This window comes from Silene latifolia, chromosome Y (genome assembly GCF_048544455.1).
Source record: "Silene latifolia isolate original U9 population chromosome Y, ASM4854445v1, whole genome shotgun sequence".
Lineage (NCBI taxonomy): Eukaryota > Viridiplantae > Streptophyta > Magnoliopsida > Caryophyllales > Caryophyllaceae > Silene > Silene latifolia.
Window position 1 is genome coordinate 136,204,132 of NC_133538.1, and position 16,783 is coordinate 136,220,914.

Genomic DNA, 16,783 nt, shown 5'->3' on the forward strand with positions numbered 1-16,783 from the left:
GGTGCTTTGGTTATGCATGGAAAAGCTATGGCAAACGATCAATCATTAACTTTGGAGGCGACTAAATCTTTGTCCTTGAAGATACTTAACTTTGAACGAAGTATTCAAGGCCTTTCTCAGCTTGTGAGGAGCTCCTTCGATCGTCTCGATGCCTTGGAACATCGTACCCGCCCCGACAACGTGAACCCTTACAAAACCCGAAACATTAGACTTTGTCTCACCTTGACTTATCTAGCACCTTCTCCTTTTAGTATCTTTTCTTTTTCTTGATGATGTATTTTGCAAACTTAAATTCGGCCCATTTTGGCATATACTTGTGGATTATGGCCCAAGTATTTCTCTAAACATGTGTTTATTCGGCCCTTTGGCATCAAACATGTTTTCTTAAGTTTGTATGATAATTAATCCTCTAGATGCTTATAGTTATGCATGTTAATATTATGTTCTATGACGTTTTATCTCGTGTCTCGTCTTATATTATTCTAGTCATTTCATTTTGTTCTTAACTTTTCGATGATGTCAAGAGGGGGAAAGAACGTCTATGGTAAGCATCTACCTAAGCTGACCATTTGTCTCTTAAAGTCCTTAAAGTTTCGATTTTTTGTTAATCGTCTTGATCTTGCGTTGATCTTTATTATTAAGATGACGGTATTATATTGAGGGGGAACTCTTTACTTAGTCACAAAATTAGGAGGCTTGCCATCATCAAAAAGGGGGAATTTGTTGAACCATATAGTATATATGTTTATGTTTTGATGATGTCAAGGTGTTTTATAATTTATATACTTGTTGCGCGTAATCGTTTGTCTAAGTCTTTTAGATTCGATTTATCTAATACAAGCAACAAAGGAAGTTGTGATGGAAGTATACAAGAGTCAAGCCTCAATTCAAGATCAAACGATGTGAAGATTCATTTAAGATTTATGTGAAGACGAAGTTCGTCTAAAGATTAATCAAGCTTGGATGATGACGTAGCCTATACTCGAAGATCTCCTTGAAGATTAAAATAGTATAGGTGATTATCTCGTAATGATAACCAAGAATGAGTTTCTTGAATTAGTAAAGTTATAGCTTTGCAGCTATAACATTACTAGTAAAAGAGCTCAATGTTATAGCTCTCTTACTATAACATTGAGATGCTGAGTTTACTATACACGACATATAATGTTTTAAAATTGTTTTTAAAATTGTTTAAAGTTTATTTTAAATGTTTTGATAAAAGTATTTACTTGATAAAGCCCGGTTTAGTGCGGAGTTCGGTTCCTTGTTGAACGTTGACTAGTAGTCGTTTTGGGTTAACTTATGAGTTGGACCATGCTACTAATTAGGGTTTCAACAAAGCCTCTCTTAAAACCTAAATTGTAACTCATATATTGAGCTAGGGTTTGCACGAGTCACGAGGCATATGAGCCGTGACATCTTGTGTAGAGTAAGATATATTTGGTAAAGATTCTATATCTTTACATATCTTATATATCTTACTTAATATATTTATTTATGATAAAAGATATTCTTGTTATAGAAAATCTTATCATATCTTAGAATTTATAATAAAGATAATAATTGAATAGATTATATTCTATCTTTTGAAATATTCTTTATTATCTTTTAGGCTTTTAGGAAAGAAATAATAGAAGATATGATTTGTTAACATATCTCCTATTATTCGGCCATTAGGGTTTCTAAAAACCGAATTGCCTTGCTCTTTCCTATAAATACTTTTCTCTTTGAAACATTTAAGGGAGAGACCTTAAGCATAAAAATTGATCTTATTTTTACAAAGCAAAATCGTGTGTTTCAAAGAAGAAAACCGTTTTGTTATTTTTGAAAGGTTGTGTGTTTTAAAATCGTATAGTCATTTGTTAAGTTATCGTTATAAGATAATAGTGCTTATTTGATTTCTTACTTGTTCATTAATGTGAACCTTTGCAAGAATCATTAGTGCTTTCTTATTAGCGTAAGTTAGTCACTCGAGTATTTAACGGTACTCATTGAGTTACAGCTAGAGTTAGTTGTACAAGTTGGGTTAGTAAATTTGTAATCCGTAGAAAGGTACTAAATTTATTAATCGAGAATAGTGGACATAGGTTCCGACTTGTGAAACTGAACCACTTCAAAAACCGTGTGTCTCCTCTCTTTCGTTCGTTTGTTTGTTTGTTTTACATTCATTAGTTGATTAGTTAAAGTTTAATCAATAAACTTTAAATAATCAATTATATTCATACAATTGAAAAAGCTTTCAAAAGTTTTAAATCCTCAATTCACCCCCCCCCCCTCTTGAGTGTTTCGGATCGATAGACTCTTCATCGGGCGTGCTGGTAGTCGTAGTAAGTGGTGTTGTTTGTCGGGTGTGTTAGCTTTAGTGTAGTCTAGCTATTAATTTATTGATTAATAATAATATTATTGTTAGTTGGTTTAAGTTTTGTTGGATGGGTTGAAGACGGGTTTAATTGGGTTTTGACACGGGTTTAACCACGAGTTTAGAATAATTAAATTACGTAATTGTTTTATATAATTAATTTAGTAATTATATTTATTGTAATTGTTATTATTATTATCTAGGTGACGGATTTGTGAAGAGTTTGTAATCGGATTTGTCTGCTTTATTATTTGGACCGCGTAAATGGAATATTGCTTGCCAGGTTGGATAATCTACTCACAACTGTGTCTGATTGAATTGGCTTGAGCATGAGATATGATAATTGTTGATAATTCTGTTGTTGAGATTTGGCATATCGTTATGAGATGGATTATTAATAATGAGCTATTATTGTGACTTGGTTGAGTATACTTATAATATATATTGTATATTGAGATTTGGATTAAGAGGATATTGGACGACCCCAGGCTAGTTCTGCAGACCATGTCTCTGGTGGATAATGTGGTTGAGTTATTGGACTACCTCAGGCTTAGTCTCTAGTGGATCATGTGAGTGAATGATTGGAAGGCCCTAGGCTTAGTCTCTGGTGAATAACGTAGACAGTTGATGTTCAGATGTGACATATTGACAGTTGCGAGTTTGTATTGTTGCTTTGTTATTATGAAGTATTTTATCCTACTCAACCTTGTGCTTTGTTATTATTATTATTATTATTATTATTATTATTATTATTATTATTATTATTATTATTATTATTATTATTATTATTATTATTATTATTATTATTATTCTTATTATTATTATTATTATTATTATTATTATTATTATTATTATTATTATTATTATTATTATTATTATTATTATTATTATTATTATTATTATTATTATTATTACTATTACTATTATTATTATTATTATTATTATTATTATTATTATTATTATTATTGTTGTTGTTATTGTTGTTATTATTGTTATTATTATTATTATTATTACTATTATTACTATTATTAATATTATTAGTATTACTACTATTATTAGTATTAGTACTATTAGTATTATTACTATTAGTATTTGTAATACTACTCAAATTTTTAATTTGTTTTTATTTTCAAACTCGAACTTCAGGGACGAAGTTTTTTAAGGGAGGAAGATTGTAATACACGAAATATTTTGGGTATTTTATATGTTAAAATAATTTAAAAAAAATAATTATAATAAATATTATATGTCGGTCTCTTAACCCTTGTGAATGGCTTTATAAATCCATTAGTCTTGTTACCCTTATTTTTCAAATATAAAACCTCTCTGCCGTTTTCTATTGCTCTTGCCTTTTAAAAATCTATGGTGTTCCCCGAATTCAGATCATAAACATCAAATCCTCATTGATCACTTAGTGCCTTATTTCATCCTTCTGCTCGTTACTCGGCCATATGCTTTTGTATTATGGACCACTGCCAATTCAACCCTCCTTGATTTATTAGTTGCCAGAATGTCTTGTTAACGATTTTCGGTTGATTTTACAATTTAAAGTAACACGATTCTACCGATCCTATTATAATTATTATTGTTCGGGGTTATATGGTTTTGTGTTATTTATTTGTGTTATATGTGCTTATTTTATTATTAAATATGGACATTGATTATTGTTACTCGAACTATTTATAATACTAGCTATTATGTTTTCTATTATTCCGTCTAGTTTGTGAGATGGGTTGATTTATGAGGTGTGTATGGTCTGAGATTTGTTACACGGTACTAAATTGGATTAGTTCGGACATGAGTGAAATTGTTAATGTCTTTAAGCGTGAAAATTCATTATTATGAGCACTAGAGCATTAGGTTAGGTACGTTGTAAAGTGAGCCAGTAAAGTGCTAGGTTTGATGTTCTGGGAGTGATCTTAAGGATTAAATTTTGTTATTTTGTTGGTAAGCTTGAGTTAATTATTTTGACAGTATGGTTGTTTTGTTGTATTGTGTTACTATTGTCGTACTCTTTTACCTTGACTCGCGGGTGAGTAGCTTAAAGTCTTGTACTTTAAATGTTGAGCAGTTTCTTTAATGGAATATTTGACGATATTGAAATTGAAATTGAGATGGAAATTGGTTACTGGTATTGAGTTATGAGTTATGGGGCCTTTGTTCCGAGTTATATTTACGGTCCAGTGTGACCATGGTTACTGAGTTATTTGAGTTTGAGATCGATATTGAGATGGAAATATTGTTTCGCGGTTTTATCCCGCCAGTTCACTCACCCCTTGTCACTGGTCTTAGGGTCGACGATGAGAATGCAATATAAGGCACTGAAGTATTATATTATGAGATGGAGTAATGAGTCATATGGAGTAATGAGTGAGATGGAGTAATGAGTTGAGGTTGAGTTAATTATTAGGATGAGAGTGTCTATTATATTATGGGGTAAGTTTGAGATTGAGATTAATTTATGGGGAGTGTTTTTATTATTTTCCGTGTTTCTTTTTATTTTTACATGTCTGTGTTTCCACGCCATGACCAAAAACTATTCTGTTTATATTGAGGTATTATCTGTTACTCAGCTTTCCGGCTGACATGTTTTCTCCCTTCTAGGCTACTCGTCATGGGGGTAGTTCCTTCTGTCTTCTGGTTTTGCTTTCAGGTCTTCCCCTGCTGTTCAAAAGAATTTTTAGTTCAAGTGAAGATTTTATTTAAAGTGTTGTAAAAGTTTTTGGTTTCATTTGTATCAGTTTATTTTAAAAAGGATTTGTAATAAGAGACTTTGTATATTAATTATAATATCCTTGTATTTCGGCGCGTTTTATATATAAAAGTTAGTTTTAATTTAGCCGAAAATCAGGGGTGTTACAGTATTATTATTATTATTACTATTATTATTATTACTATTACTATTATTATTGCTATTATTACTATTATTCTTATTATTACTATTATTATTATTACTATTATTGTTATTATTGTTATTATTGTTGTTATTATTATTATTACTATTATTACTATTATTACTATTATTACTATTATTATTATTATTATTATTATTATTATTATTATTATTATTATTATTATTATTATTATTATTATTATTATTATTATTATATTTTTAAGCTGAAATGTGAGTATATATATTATATAAAAACACCAAGTTTCATATACAACGATAGGGGTTCAAACCCCGGCAAGCTCATAAAACAAAAAAACCTTACAACCATTCAGACTTAACAAACCAAGCCTCACTACACTACAAACAACTTAACCGGCCATTGGTCTTTGTGAGACAGTCCGGGGGCCAGCCTTTATCGCACCCTCTTCTTCCCGCAACCTCCTCAACCGAGCGGCTAACAATTCAGGCCTCATAATAGAATGTTGAAGTCTTGTGGTGTTTCTCTGATGCCAGACAGTGTAAAGATAGACATTGAAAACCATAGCCATTGCTTTCCATTGTAGACTGTCTTTCCTACCATTCTGAAGCTCAATAAGACTAGGAAATGATCTCCCCAACTGACAAAGCAAGAGCGCCTTGATTCTCAAACTGTAGCTACACTCATAGAACAGGTGAGTTATCGTTTCAGGTTGTTCTCCACAAATTAAACATAGGTTGTCCTCATAGAAGCCAAACTGGAATAACTTAGCTTTGATATTTAACCCCTGCTGCATAATAAGCCAAGTAATGATTGAGTGCTTGGGTATGTTCCAGCTGTTCCATACCAGAGAGCACCAGTCCACCTTAGGTTGTTGATTACATAGCCATTTATAACCATTCTTGAGCGTGTAACCATTCTCATCAGGCAGCCAAGAGTTCTCACCAAATCCATCCTTCAGTTTATCCTTGATCTTGCAAACATTTTTCCAAGTCCAAGGAGAGTCTGCGGGGGAAAGTAAGAATGCCAGTCTTGATCTTTCACGTATACATTACTGATCCACCTTATCCACAGCCTATCAGCTTTGGTATACACCCAATTCACCAATTTACCTACAGCTGCCCAATTCCAATTCTCCACTTTCTTTACACCTAAACCACCAGCATCCTTGGCATAGTAACCCTATCCCAAGCTACTAAAGGGACTCTGTGGTAATCAGGGCTCCCATCCCAAAAATAATTTCTGCAAATTGCTTCAATTCTCCTGATTACTGATTTGGGAATTAAGAACATAGTAGCCCAATAGCTGTGGAGTGTATTTAGAACTGAGTTGATAAGAGTAATTCTGCCAGCATAAGAGAGTTTTTTGGCACCCAATCCTCTAATCATGCTGATAATTTTTTCAGTTAAGCAACTACAATCTTTCTTGCTTAATTTGCCAGGTTGAATTGGAACTCCTAGCTACCTGAAGGGCATTGTGCCCTCCTGAAATCCAGTGACTCTTAAGATATCATTTTTAAGCTCATGCCTCATACCACTGAAGAACATTTCAGACTTGGTGTTGTTCATTTTCAAACCAGAAGCATTAGAGAAAGAAGTGAAGGCCTTCATAAGGAGATCTTGCAGAAGGGGTGATAATGGAAGGGCCATCTTTCTGTAGCAAAAGCAATTAGTCTAGTCAAATACTCCATACAAATTGTGAATATAAGAGGGGAAATTGGGTCACCCTGTCTAAGCCCTCTTTGTCCTCTAAAGTATCCAAAGTTGTTTTCATTCAGAACTAGAGTAAAGAAGGTGGATGTAATGCAAGCCATGATCAACTTAGTGAAATGGGGAGGGAATTGGAGACCAGATAGAAGTTATTCCACAAAATCTCATTCTACAGTATCATAAGCTTTCTGTAGATCAATTTTGAAGAGAAATCTAGGAGACACATGGTTTCTTGCATACATATGCACAATTTCCTGACAAATTAACACATTCTCAATGATAGACCTGCCCTAGATAAAAGCACCCTGGTTCTCATGAATAAGGTCAGGTAAAACTAGAGCCAGCCTATTGCATAGTAGCTTGGATATAACTTTATAAATCATATTACAGCAAGCAATAGGTCTAAATTGCTTAACAGAAGTAGGCCTATCACACTTAGAGATAAGAGTAATATTAGTGGCATTGATCTGTTGAAGCAACTGACTTGTAGTAAAGAAATCATAAACAGCTGCATAAACATCCTTTCCAATCAAGTCCCATGTGTCCCTGAAAAATCCACTGGAGTACCCATCAGGCCCTGGAGCTTTGTCCTTAGGAATAGAGAAGACTACCTGTTGAACCTCCTCATAAGTGACAGTACTAGTAAGGATAACAACATGCTCAAGACTACACATTTTGCCCTTGGCCAACACAGCATCTTTGACTTCCTCAGTTGGACTCCTCTTACCAAGCAAATCCTCATAATAATCCAATAAAGCATTTTGAATGGTTTCAGTGTCTCTACATAACTTTCCTTCCTTGTCTTCTATTTGGATAACTCTATTTCTCAAGCATCTCTTCTTGATAGCACAGTGGAAGTAATCAGTATTGGCATCTCCTTCTTCCATCCATTATAGTTTTGATTTCTGTTGAAGGAAACTATCCCTGACTTTAGTCAATTTTCTTAAATTATCCATGAGGGTCATTTCTTTTGCAATTAGCTCTTCATTCTGAGCTGTACTAGCAATCTGTACCTGAACATCAGCTAGCAAGTGTGCAGCTTGACTAGTCTGATTTTCAATATCAGGGAAACATTCATTATTAAGAGCCTTAAGTTTGTACTTCAACTCCTTCAATTTTTTGGTCAAATAGAACATCTTTGTCCCAACCACAGTTCTTTCCCAGACTTCTTTCACAGTTGGTAAGAAATTAGTAGCACTACTCCACATGTTGAAGTATTTAAAACTTCTAACTTTACCTTTGTTCAGCTTCAAATTACTCACCACACAGGGTGTGTGGTCCAATAGACCCTCAGGGTAAAAATGTGCAGCCATATCTGGTATTCTCTCCACCCATTCCTGATTGATTAAGAACCTATCAAGCGTACTGTACTTTCGATGCTCAGCATCCTGCTTATTATTCCAAGTAAAGAAGGCACCAATAGCAGGTATATCAGTCATTCCACAAAGCCCTAGACAATTTAAAAAATCCTCCATGTCCTCCTACTTTGTGTGTCCCCCCATCCTCTCATCAGGGTTAGTGACAGTATTAAATCCCCAGCCAGAGCCCGAGGATCAGTGCACTGCAAAACAAAGGATTTCAACCAATTCCATAACTCAACTCTCTCTTTCCCATTATTGAAAGCATAAATCATAGATAGATAGAAGACCTGCTGAGTAGCTACCACAGTAACCTTAACACGTATGAATTGAGGGTTATACTGCAGTACTAAGATGTCAAAGAGACTTGGCTGCCAGATTATCCAAACTCTACCACCCTTATGAGTATGGCAGTTAGTAGTCACTACAACAAATCCATTGCGTTCCCGACGCTTTATGGTCGACGCTTTTAAAGGCGTCGACCCATTTTTCCCACTCATAGATCATTTTAGTAATTTAATATTAATTTTAATAAAAAAACCGCTAAAACTAAACCAAAAAATTCATTCTCGCACTGTTGTTTCACCTTCCCCGCCGTACAATTGTTTTTCCCCTAAAAAAAATATGAACTTCCTAAATCCCTAATTCACCATCCATCTCCTCGATCAATTTCTCCCCCAAAAAATTCAGTTCAAACCCTAATTCAATTGCAGACCTACTATTCTCCCCCAATTCTCGTAATCAATTCATTAATTAAATTCATTTACTATTGGGTTATCGTATATTCATCAGCTATCGCAATTGCTTATCAGATTGAATCGCGATTCTCATTGATGATCATCGTCATCAGCTGAATAGGTACGTAATTAATCAATTTGTTATTGCTTTCAATTGTTTTATCATCATCACAGGTCTTTGTATTGCTCATCGTTGTTTTCTTTGTGTATTGTTCATTGATGTTTCATATTAAGAACGATGATGTCGAATACAGTTAGTCGGGTTCATAATTGAAACTCAAATTACGATATTATATATTCGAGTACCATAGAGCTTTATTGTTGAACACAGTTAGTCGGGTTCATAATTGAAACTCATAATTGCCCTAGTTGACGTTTTCACCCAAATACCCATATATGGAGAAATTATGTCAGTTATTACTTCGGTTTATAATGCAACACGCAAAGGGTTTTAGATGCTTATGAAGACAGTTGGGATAATGGCAATAGTATATACTTTTTATTGGTGTCGATAACTGGATATTGTCTTGAAAGTTTCTACTAAAGCGAGTGCCATACTTTTGTTGTGTTAGATGTGATCTTTTCTAATCCCCATTACAGTTTGACAATGTGAGCAATTAAATCCAATAGTCCGATGTGTACTGCCAGTGTATTAATGTGTGCACACTTGATAGTCTTAATTTGTGTAGCATGCTTGTTTGGCGATCACCTATCTCTGTAGGAGATTATGAAAAAGAGTTTATTCACATGTTTGTATGATCCTATTATTCACTTATTTGATTTAAAAATTGTGTTTGTCATGTTATCCTTAGCGGTTTTGTGCTTGTTTGCAGGTGGGAACTGGGCCTACGGTACATAAGTTTTGCATATCTTCTGTGGTAAGAGACTCACCACTCTTTGTGAATCCTTCAGTCTTATTCATAGCACGATGGATTCGAAGCAAACTCGAACATTTTTCTTACCTGTTTTTGTTTTTCTTCTTCAAAATTTGAACAATTATGTGATTGTAGAGTTTTTTATATGATGTGGTGACTGATACAGATAATAGTTCCAGGGAATTGAGCTCATTTGATTTTCTTTTGGCTTTGGTTTGATAGACTGTTAGACTGGTCTAAACAGATTAATGTTTTGGAGAGCTGTGAGTGAGTTGGTGTTTACAGATTAATGTTTTGGAGAGCAACTCTGAGTCTGACACAAGTTATATAGCTTAGGGTAGAAGGAAAATTGTAATAGACAAGGTAAGCACTGGAAAAAGCAACATGTCCATTTTCTATTTCATTAAATACTAGTTTCTGTCAATGGCGGAGTAACAAGTACAACCACTTCCACCTAACTCATTTCATTTTCAGCTGCTCTTTAATTTTCAACACCAGATCTATTTTAACTACTTTATTATCTATATTATCTTCACTTGCTTCTTTTTTTTTTGTTTATTTAACAAAAAACCTCTATTTTTATGCTTTTTATTCAAGAAAATAGTGTACTTTTGATGCAGAGCAATGATGAACTGGTGAGTTTTTTATTACTTTTGATCATACTTATCATCTGGGTTTTCTTAAATTGTGGTTAATTCAAATGGGTTCATCTCAATTTTTGTTAATCTAATCATTAGTAATACTGTAATAGTATACAGAGTGCAATTTATACTGTTTACAGTAACTTTTTGCTGAAGTTATGGTAAAAACATTCTTACTTCTTTAATTCTGTGTTAGTTTCTTGGGACTTGGGAATGCCGCTTTTACCACTCTCTCATATTAGTATGATATTGTCGGCTTTAGGCCAAATCCGCATGGATTTATTTAATCGCGCGTTAATGTTTGTTCTTTAAGATGAACTCTCCTTGAACTTTTTTCTTAAAGTTTCTATTTTTTTTCCTTTTCTTGTTATGTACTTGTAATGATCAGTGGCGTAACTAAGGGAGCTAGCAGGGGTGATCGCCTCCCTAAACAACGGTCCCTAACTATAAATTCTGGTTCCGCCATTGATAATAATATTGAATTTTCAGTATAACTCTGTAAGATATCATATCAAACTGCTCTAGATTGAAATACTAGGACATCCACAGATGACTCTGTAAGATATCATAATTAAATACTAGTTTCTATCAGATTATTACAGATTAACGGGTCACACAACATGTCCATTTTCTATTTCATTCTTTTATGGGCACTGCATTTGAATATCCTGAATTGTTGTATTGAACTTTTATTGATTTGCTTGGTTTTGGGCAGTTAAGAATTTAAACATAGTGTGACTTTTGTTGAATAGAAGTTATTCTTTGTATTGTAATATTAATTTATCAGTTGACTGTCTTGAATTTCAGGACGGTTCCGGATACTTGGAATTTGGACCAAAGTTTGGACAGCGACGCTACTTCAATATTTTTTACATTATTAGGTATTGTAAATTCCTATTTTACTTTTGAGTTATTATTAAAATCCCTTGTTACTTTGACATCACATAATTATTTCGTTCTCGTGTATGTGCTTATATGTTTTAATGTGCTTATATTTATGAGTATTCAATCTTTATGATGTGTAGTCATGGATACTAGCTGGATTACCTTGCCAAATGACCATCCCAATTACATAAATGGATGTAGGAAGTTTATTGAGTTAGCAAAAAAAAGTCTTGTAGAAGGGAAAACAAAATGCCCAAGTAAGAGTTGTAAGTTACGTTATTATTTCACACCGGGTGAAATAGAGGGACATATTTTGTTCAAAGGGTTTTACCAGAAGTATACGGATTGGTTTTGGCATGGTAAAAGGGACGTTCTTGACCATTTGCATGGAGAAAGTAGGGAAGAACCCTTAGTAGGTCGTGATGATATGAAAGGTTTACTTAATGCAGTTTATAGGACTAACATTCCTAACCAATCTAAAGATTTTGACGATGATAATACTTCTGCTGGCTCGGTAGAAATAGAAGGAACAGAAGCTGAATTTGATGATGTGTCTATGGGGTTTAGTTCTTCTGGTGAGTCCGGTAATGAGTTTGAGCACGCATATGATGCTAGGACTGATGGCTATTCTAATAACCCTCATAACCTCAACAATAAAGAAGACACTAACTATAAAAGATTGTTCGAAGCTGCAAACAAGGAACTTTACGAAGGCTGTCAATCTTTTTCAAAGCTCTTATTCCTTTTACACTTATACCATATTAAATGTATGTTTCATTGGTCTAATGAGTCATTTAATAAGTTACTTGAACTTCTACTTCAAGCATTTCCTCAAGTAAGAGAGTTTCCATCAAACTTTTATGAGGGTAAGAAGATAATAAATGATTTAGGACTCGGGTATGAAAAGATTCACGCTTGCCCATCCAATTGCATGCTATTTTGGGGGGATAACAGTGACAAAGAGGAGTGTAGTTGTTGTCACACATCAAGATGGAAAAAAGTTGTAGGTGATAAAGGTAAAGGTCTAGCTAAGAAGGGTGAAGCATCCAAAGTTATGAGGTATTTTCCCCTCATTCCTAGATTAGAGAGGATCTACGCGTCATCTAAAACAGCAGAAGATATGAGATGGCATCATAAAGAATGTGTAAAAGATGGAAAACTTCGACATCCAGCAGACGCTTTAGCGTGGGAACAATTTGATTCTCGGTATCCTCTATTTGCCTCTGATCCTCGAAGTGTTAGGTTAGCCTTAGCTAGTGACGGGTTTAACCCATATCGTTTAATGAATACCACTTATAGCACATGGCCAGTTATTTTGATTCCTTATAACTTGCCACCATGGTTGTGCATGAAACCCTCTTCATTTATTTTGTCTTGCATTATTCTTGGAAAATCCAGTCCAGGAATTGACATTGATGTGTATCTACAACCTTTAATTTCTGAGTTGAAGTTGTTATGGAGCGGTGTTGAGGCATTTGATGCCTTTGGGGGTGAAACTTTCAAACTCCGAGCAGCATTATATAGTACTATTAACGATTTTCCGGCATATGCTATGTTATCTGGATGGAGTACTGCTGGTTATGATGCTTGTCCACGTTGTACCCATTCAACTAATTCCGGAATATTTGGTGGTAAGATTTGCTATGTGGGACACAGGAATTGGTTGGATCCAGATCATTCCTATCGTTCTGAAGCCAATTTGTTTGATGGAACGATAGCATTTGGCTGCGCTCCAAAATCTATAAGTGGTTCTGATGTCTTAAGACAACAAGAAAAGATTGAATATACGTATGGGAGGACTACAAAACGATTGAAAAGACCAAATAGAGCAAGGGAAGTTGGTGTGTCGACTAACATGGTTAATGATAGCAACTGTGAAGATACTAATCATAATTTGTGGAATAAGAAGAGTATATTTTTTGAGTTGCCCTATTGGGAACACAACCCACTAAGACATAATTTAGATGTTATGCACATTGAGAAAAATGTGTGTGACAATTATTGGGTACACTTTTAGATATGGATAAGAGTAGAGACGATGTGAATGCGAGAAAAGGTCTACAGAAGCTGGGCATAAAGGAACATCTTTGGCTGCAAGATCGACCTAATCGAGAACCATACATGCCTCCAGCATCATACACCATGTCTACCGAGGAGAAAGAGAGATTTCTGAAAGTGCTGCAAAAGATTAGAGCTCCTGATGGGTATGGTTCAAACATCTCTAGATGCGTGAATATGAAACAGAGAAAACTCATTAATCTTAAGAGCCACGACAATCATGTTTTAATGCAAGATATACTTCCTGTAGCATTGAGGGCATCCAAGCCTACTAAAGTTATTGATTTACTTGGGGAATTATCTTGCTTTTTCAAGTCTCTTTGTTCGCATACGCTTGAACACGACGAGTTAAATGCTCTTCAGTTAAAAATTGTGCTAATACTATGTCGTATGGAAATGGAGTTTATGCCTAACTTTTTTACAATTATGGTTCACCTATTGATTCACTTAGTAGAGGAGGCGAAACTTGGTGGACCTGTCCAATATAGATGGATGTACCCAATTAAAAGGTAAATATCGGAAACTATTTAAGTGGATATTTATATTATCTTCCTGAACTGATTTTATGAACTCTCTAAAGGTATTTGGCTCACTTAAAATCATACGTGACTAATAAAGCTCAACCAGAGGGATCAATTGCTGAAGGGTATACGCTTGAGGAGACGATCACATTTTGTTCAAGGTATTTGGAAGGTGTTGAGACTATCTTTAATAAAACGAAGAGGAATGATGATGGTAGTCAAGACATGAGTGATTATTTATATCGCTCTGGTGGTAGAGTTATTGGTATGATACAAAAAGTACGCCTAGATGACAGAAGTTTAAAACAAGCTCATCGCTACATATTGCTTCATTCCGATGAGATGAAAGAGGTTCTTGTGTAAGTATAAGGGACTGTTCAAATTTCTGTAACTTATCAGTCATTCTTATAATCCTTTATATAATCTGGTAATGATTTTTTTCCTAATCTTGTAAAGCGCATTTCTTAATCACAAGCGGCGAGAGATGTATCTGAGTATTACCCAAAGTAATGCAAACGAGTGGATTATCAACGAATTTGCAGAATGGTTGCAAACACAGGTCCACCCCTTTGTTTAACACTCAAACGAGTTTAATATGACTCATATTGATACAATTGTTTGTTGTCATAGGTGCAAAACCTAGATACAAGTACCCCTGAAGGACAACTTAGGAAAGTTTTGGCAGGTGGTTTAAATAATCATGCTAAAAGGATGACAGGATTTATGATTAATGGATATAAATTCCAAACAGTTGATCGTGAGCAAAAGCGAAGAACTCAAAATTCTGGAGTTGTGGTTGAAGCTGATGGTGAAACATATTATGGAAAACCAAAGGATATTTATGAGCTAGATTATTTTGGCCAATGCAAAATTGTCATGTTCAATTGTGCTTGGGTTGACATACACAGAGGTGTTAAGAAGTTTGAAGATGGGAGTGTGTGTGTCAACTTTTCTAAGTTAATGCACACAGGTCGAAATTTGGCCGATGATCCTTTTATTTTCTCGTGTCAAGCAAAACAAGTTTTTTATGTCGAAGATGAGATGCAAAAAGGATGGTCTTATGTAATTAGTACAAAACCTAGGGATCTTATTGACACTGGCGAGATTCTGTAGAACTACTCAGTTTTTGTATACAATTATACTTTTGAGTTTTGATATCTAAATAATGTTTTTTTTTGGTTCTGCAAATGTTGTGAACAACTCTATCCCTTTACTATATTATTATTAGGGCTGAGCAAAAATAATCCGATCCGAATTTTTTTCCGAATCCGATCCGAAATCTGAAAAAAACAATCCGAATATATGGATACCATTTAAATTGGATATCCGATCCGGTTTTTTCCGAATAAATTGGATCGGATGTGGATTGTGATTTTCTTAAAATCGGATATCCGAATCCGATCCGAATTTTTAAACTTAAAAAAAATTGTCTAACTTTCATAATAGACCTTACAAGTGACAACAATAATAAGGCCCAAACGTATGACCTATTATTGGCCCTACTAACTCTAGGTATATATTCTAAATCATAGTAATCCTTTCTTGTTTTCTTAACCCTACTCCTCCATTCAGTCACCGTTTTCCTCTTTTTGATACAATTTCTTCTTGTTTTCCTTATAAGGTTTCCTCTTTTCAAAGATTTTCTCCATCTTATGTCTCTTCTTGAATTCAAATATTACAATAAATTGTTTATATACGATCAGAGCTCCGTTGATGTATCATTGTCAGACTAAAGATCCGCCCTTATGTGTGGTTTTTTTAATTTAATAACTAAAAAGAGTTAGTTTTCAACTATCAATTGTATATTTATATTTTCAGATTTGGTGTCTGATGATGTAAATTTGATGGGAGTAGATTAATTGGAAGTCTGAATTTTTTTTGTAAACAACTTATCCTCCACTTTTTTCTTCCTGATTTTATTATGCATTAAAACCGGATCGGATCCGGATTTTGAAATCTGGATATCCGAATTTTCGGATACCGGATTTCTGGATAACCACATTATTCGGATCGGATCTGGATCTTCAAAATTCAGAATTTTAAAATCGGATATCCGATCCGGTTTTAAAATCCGGATCGGATATCCGGTTTTGCTCAGCCCTAATTATTATATGTTCTTTTCCTTTACTATTCTATGGAACTAATGGCTTTAGTGTTTATTTTAGGGTTTCAAGGATGAGTTACCGGAGCAAAAGAACCAGGGCTCAAATGACGGAAGCTGTTGTGCCAGCTAATGCCACTGATGTGCCTCCTGTGACAACATCATCATCTCCTTCTACGCGATCAGGTGATATAGACGACAGATGGGGGCCATTTTGCCCTCAGAAATCAATAAGTACCTGCAGTTGTTAAGGCAACGCAACAGCAGCCATCATTAAAAGATTGTTGTCTTAATGCAAACACTAATGAGCCTAATGCTGCAAAGGCTCCCTTTTCAAAGACACATGCCAAACCGACGTTTGAAAAACGTCAAAATGGCCCAGGTTCAAGAATCCAAATCTCCCACACTTTTCAACAACATGCAGCCAAATATCCTAACCCATCTTTTACTACAAACCCCTTACAACTTGATGCATCTCAAAAAACGGGGGAACAAGCACAAGTAGGAGTTATTAAACCACATGAGTCGTTGTGGAAAAATCCTACTATGAAACCAATCTTATACTACAAACCCCTTTCTTTCAAAGACCCCCGCCATCGTAAATTCTCATGATCTTGCTGCTAGAAAAGTCCGAGAACCTTCTGCCAAGCAAATTGATGCTTCTCAGAA

The 16,783-nt window shown here is 34.6% G+C and overlaps 1 protein-coding gene across 1 annotated transcript; it reads left to right on the top strand.

Moving 5' to 3' along the window:
• Positions 1-10,532: 10,532 nt before the first annotated feature.
• LOC141629004 (uncharacterized) lies at positions 10,533-15,126 on the top strand. Its single transcript, XM_074442080.1, has 8 exons — positions 10,533-10,543; positions 10,660-10,710; positions 11,357-11,430; positions 11,575-13,344; positions 13,452-14,001; positions 14,073-14,372; positions 14,470-14,572; positions 14,644-15,126. The coding sequence occupies exons 1-8, from the start codon at positions 10,533-10,535 to the stop codon at positions 15,124-15,126; spliced, it is 3,342 nt and encodes a 1,113-aa protein (XP_074298181.1).
• The last annotated feature ends 1,657 nt before the right edge of the window (positions 15,127-16,783 follow it).

Bases quoted from the DNA above. Each gene is read 5' to 3' on its own strand.
- LOC141629004 (XM_074442080.1), top strand. The intron at 10,711-11,356 runs GTAAAAACATTC...CTTGAATTTCAG, and splicing joins AACTTTTTGCTGAAGTTATG to GACGGTTCCGGATACTTGGA. The intron at 14,373-14,469 runs GTAAGTATAAGG...AATCTTGTAAAG, and splicing joins GAGATGAAAGAGGTTCTTGT to CGCATTTCTTAATCACAAGC.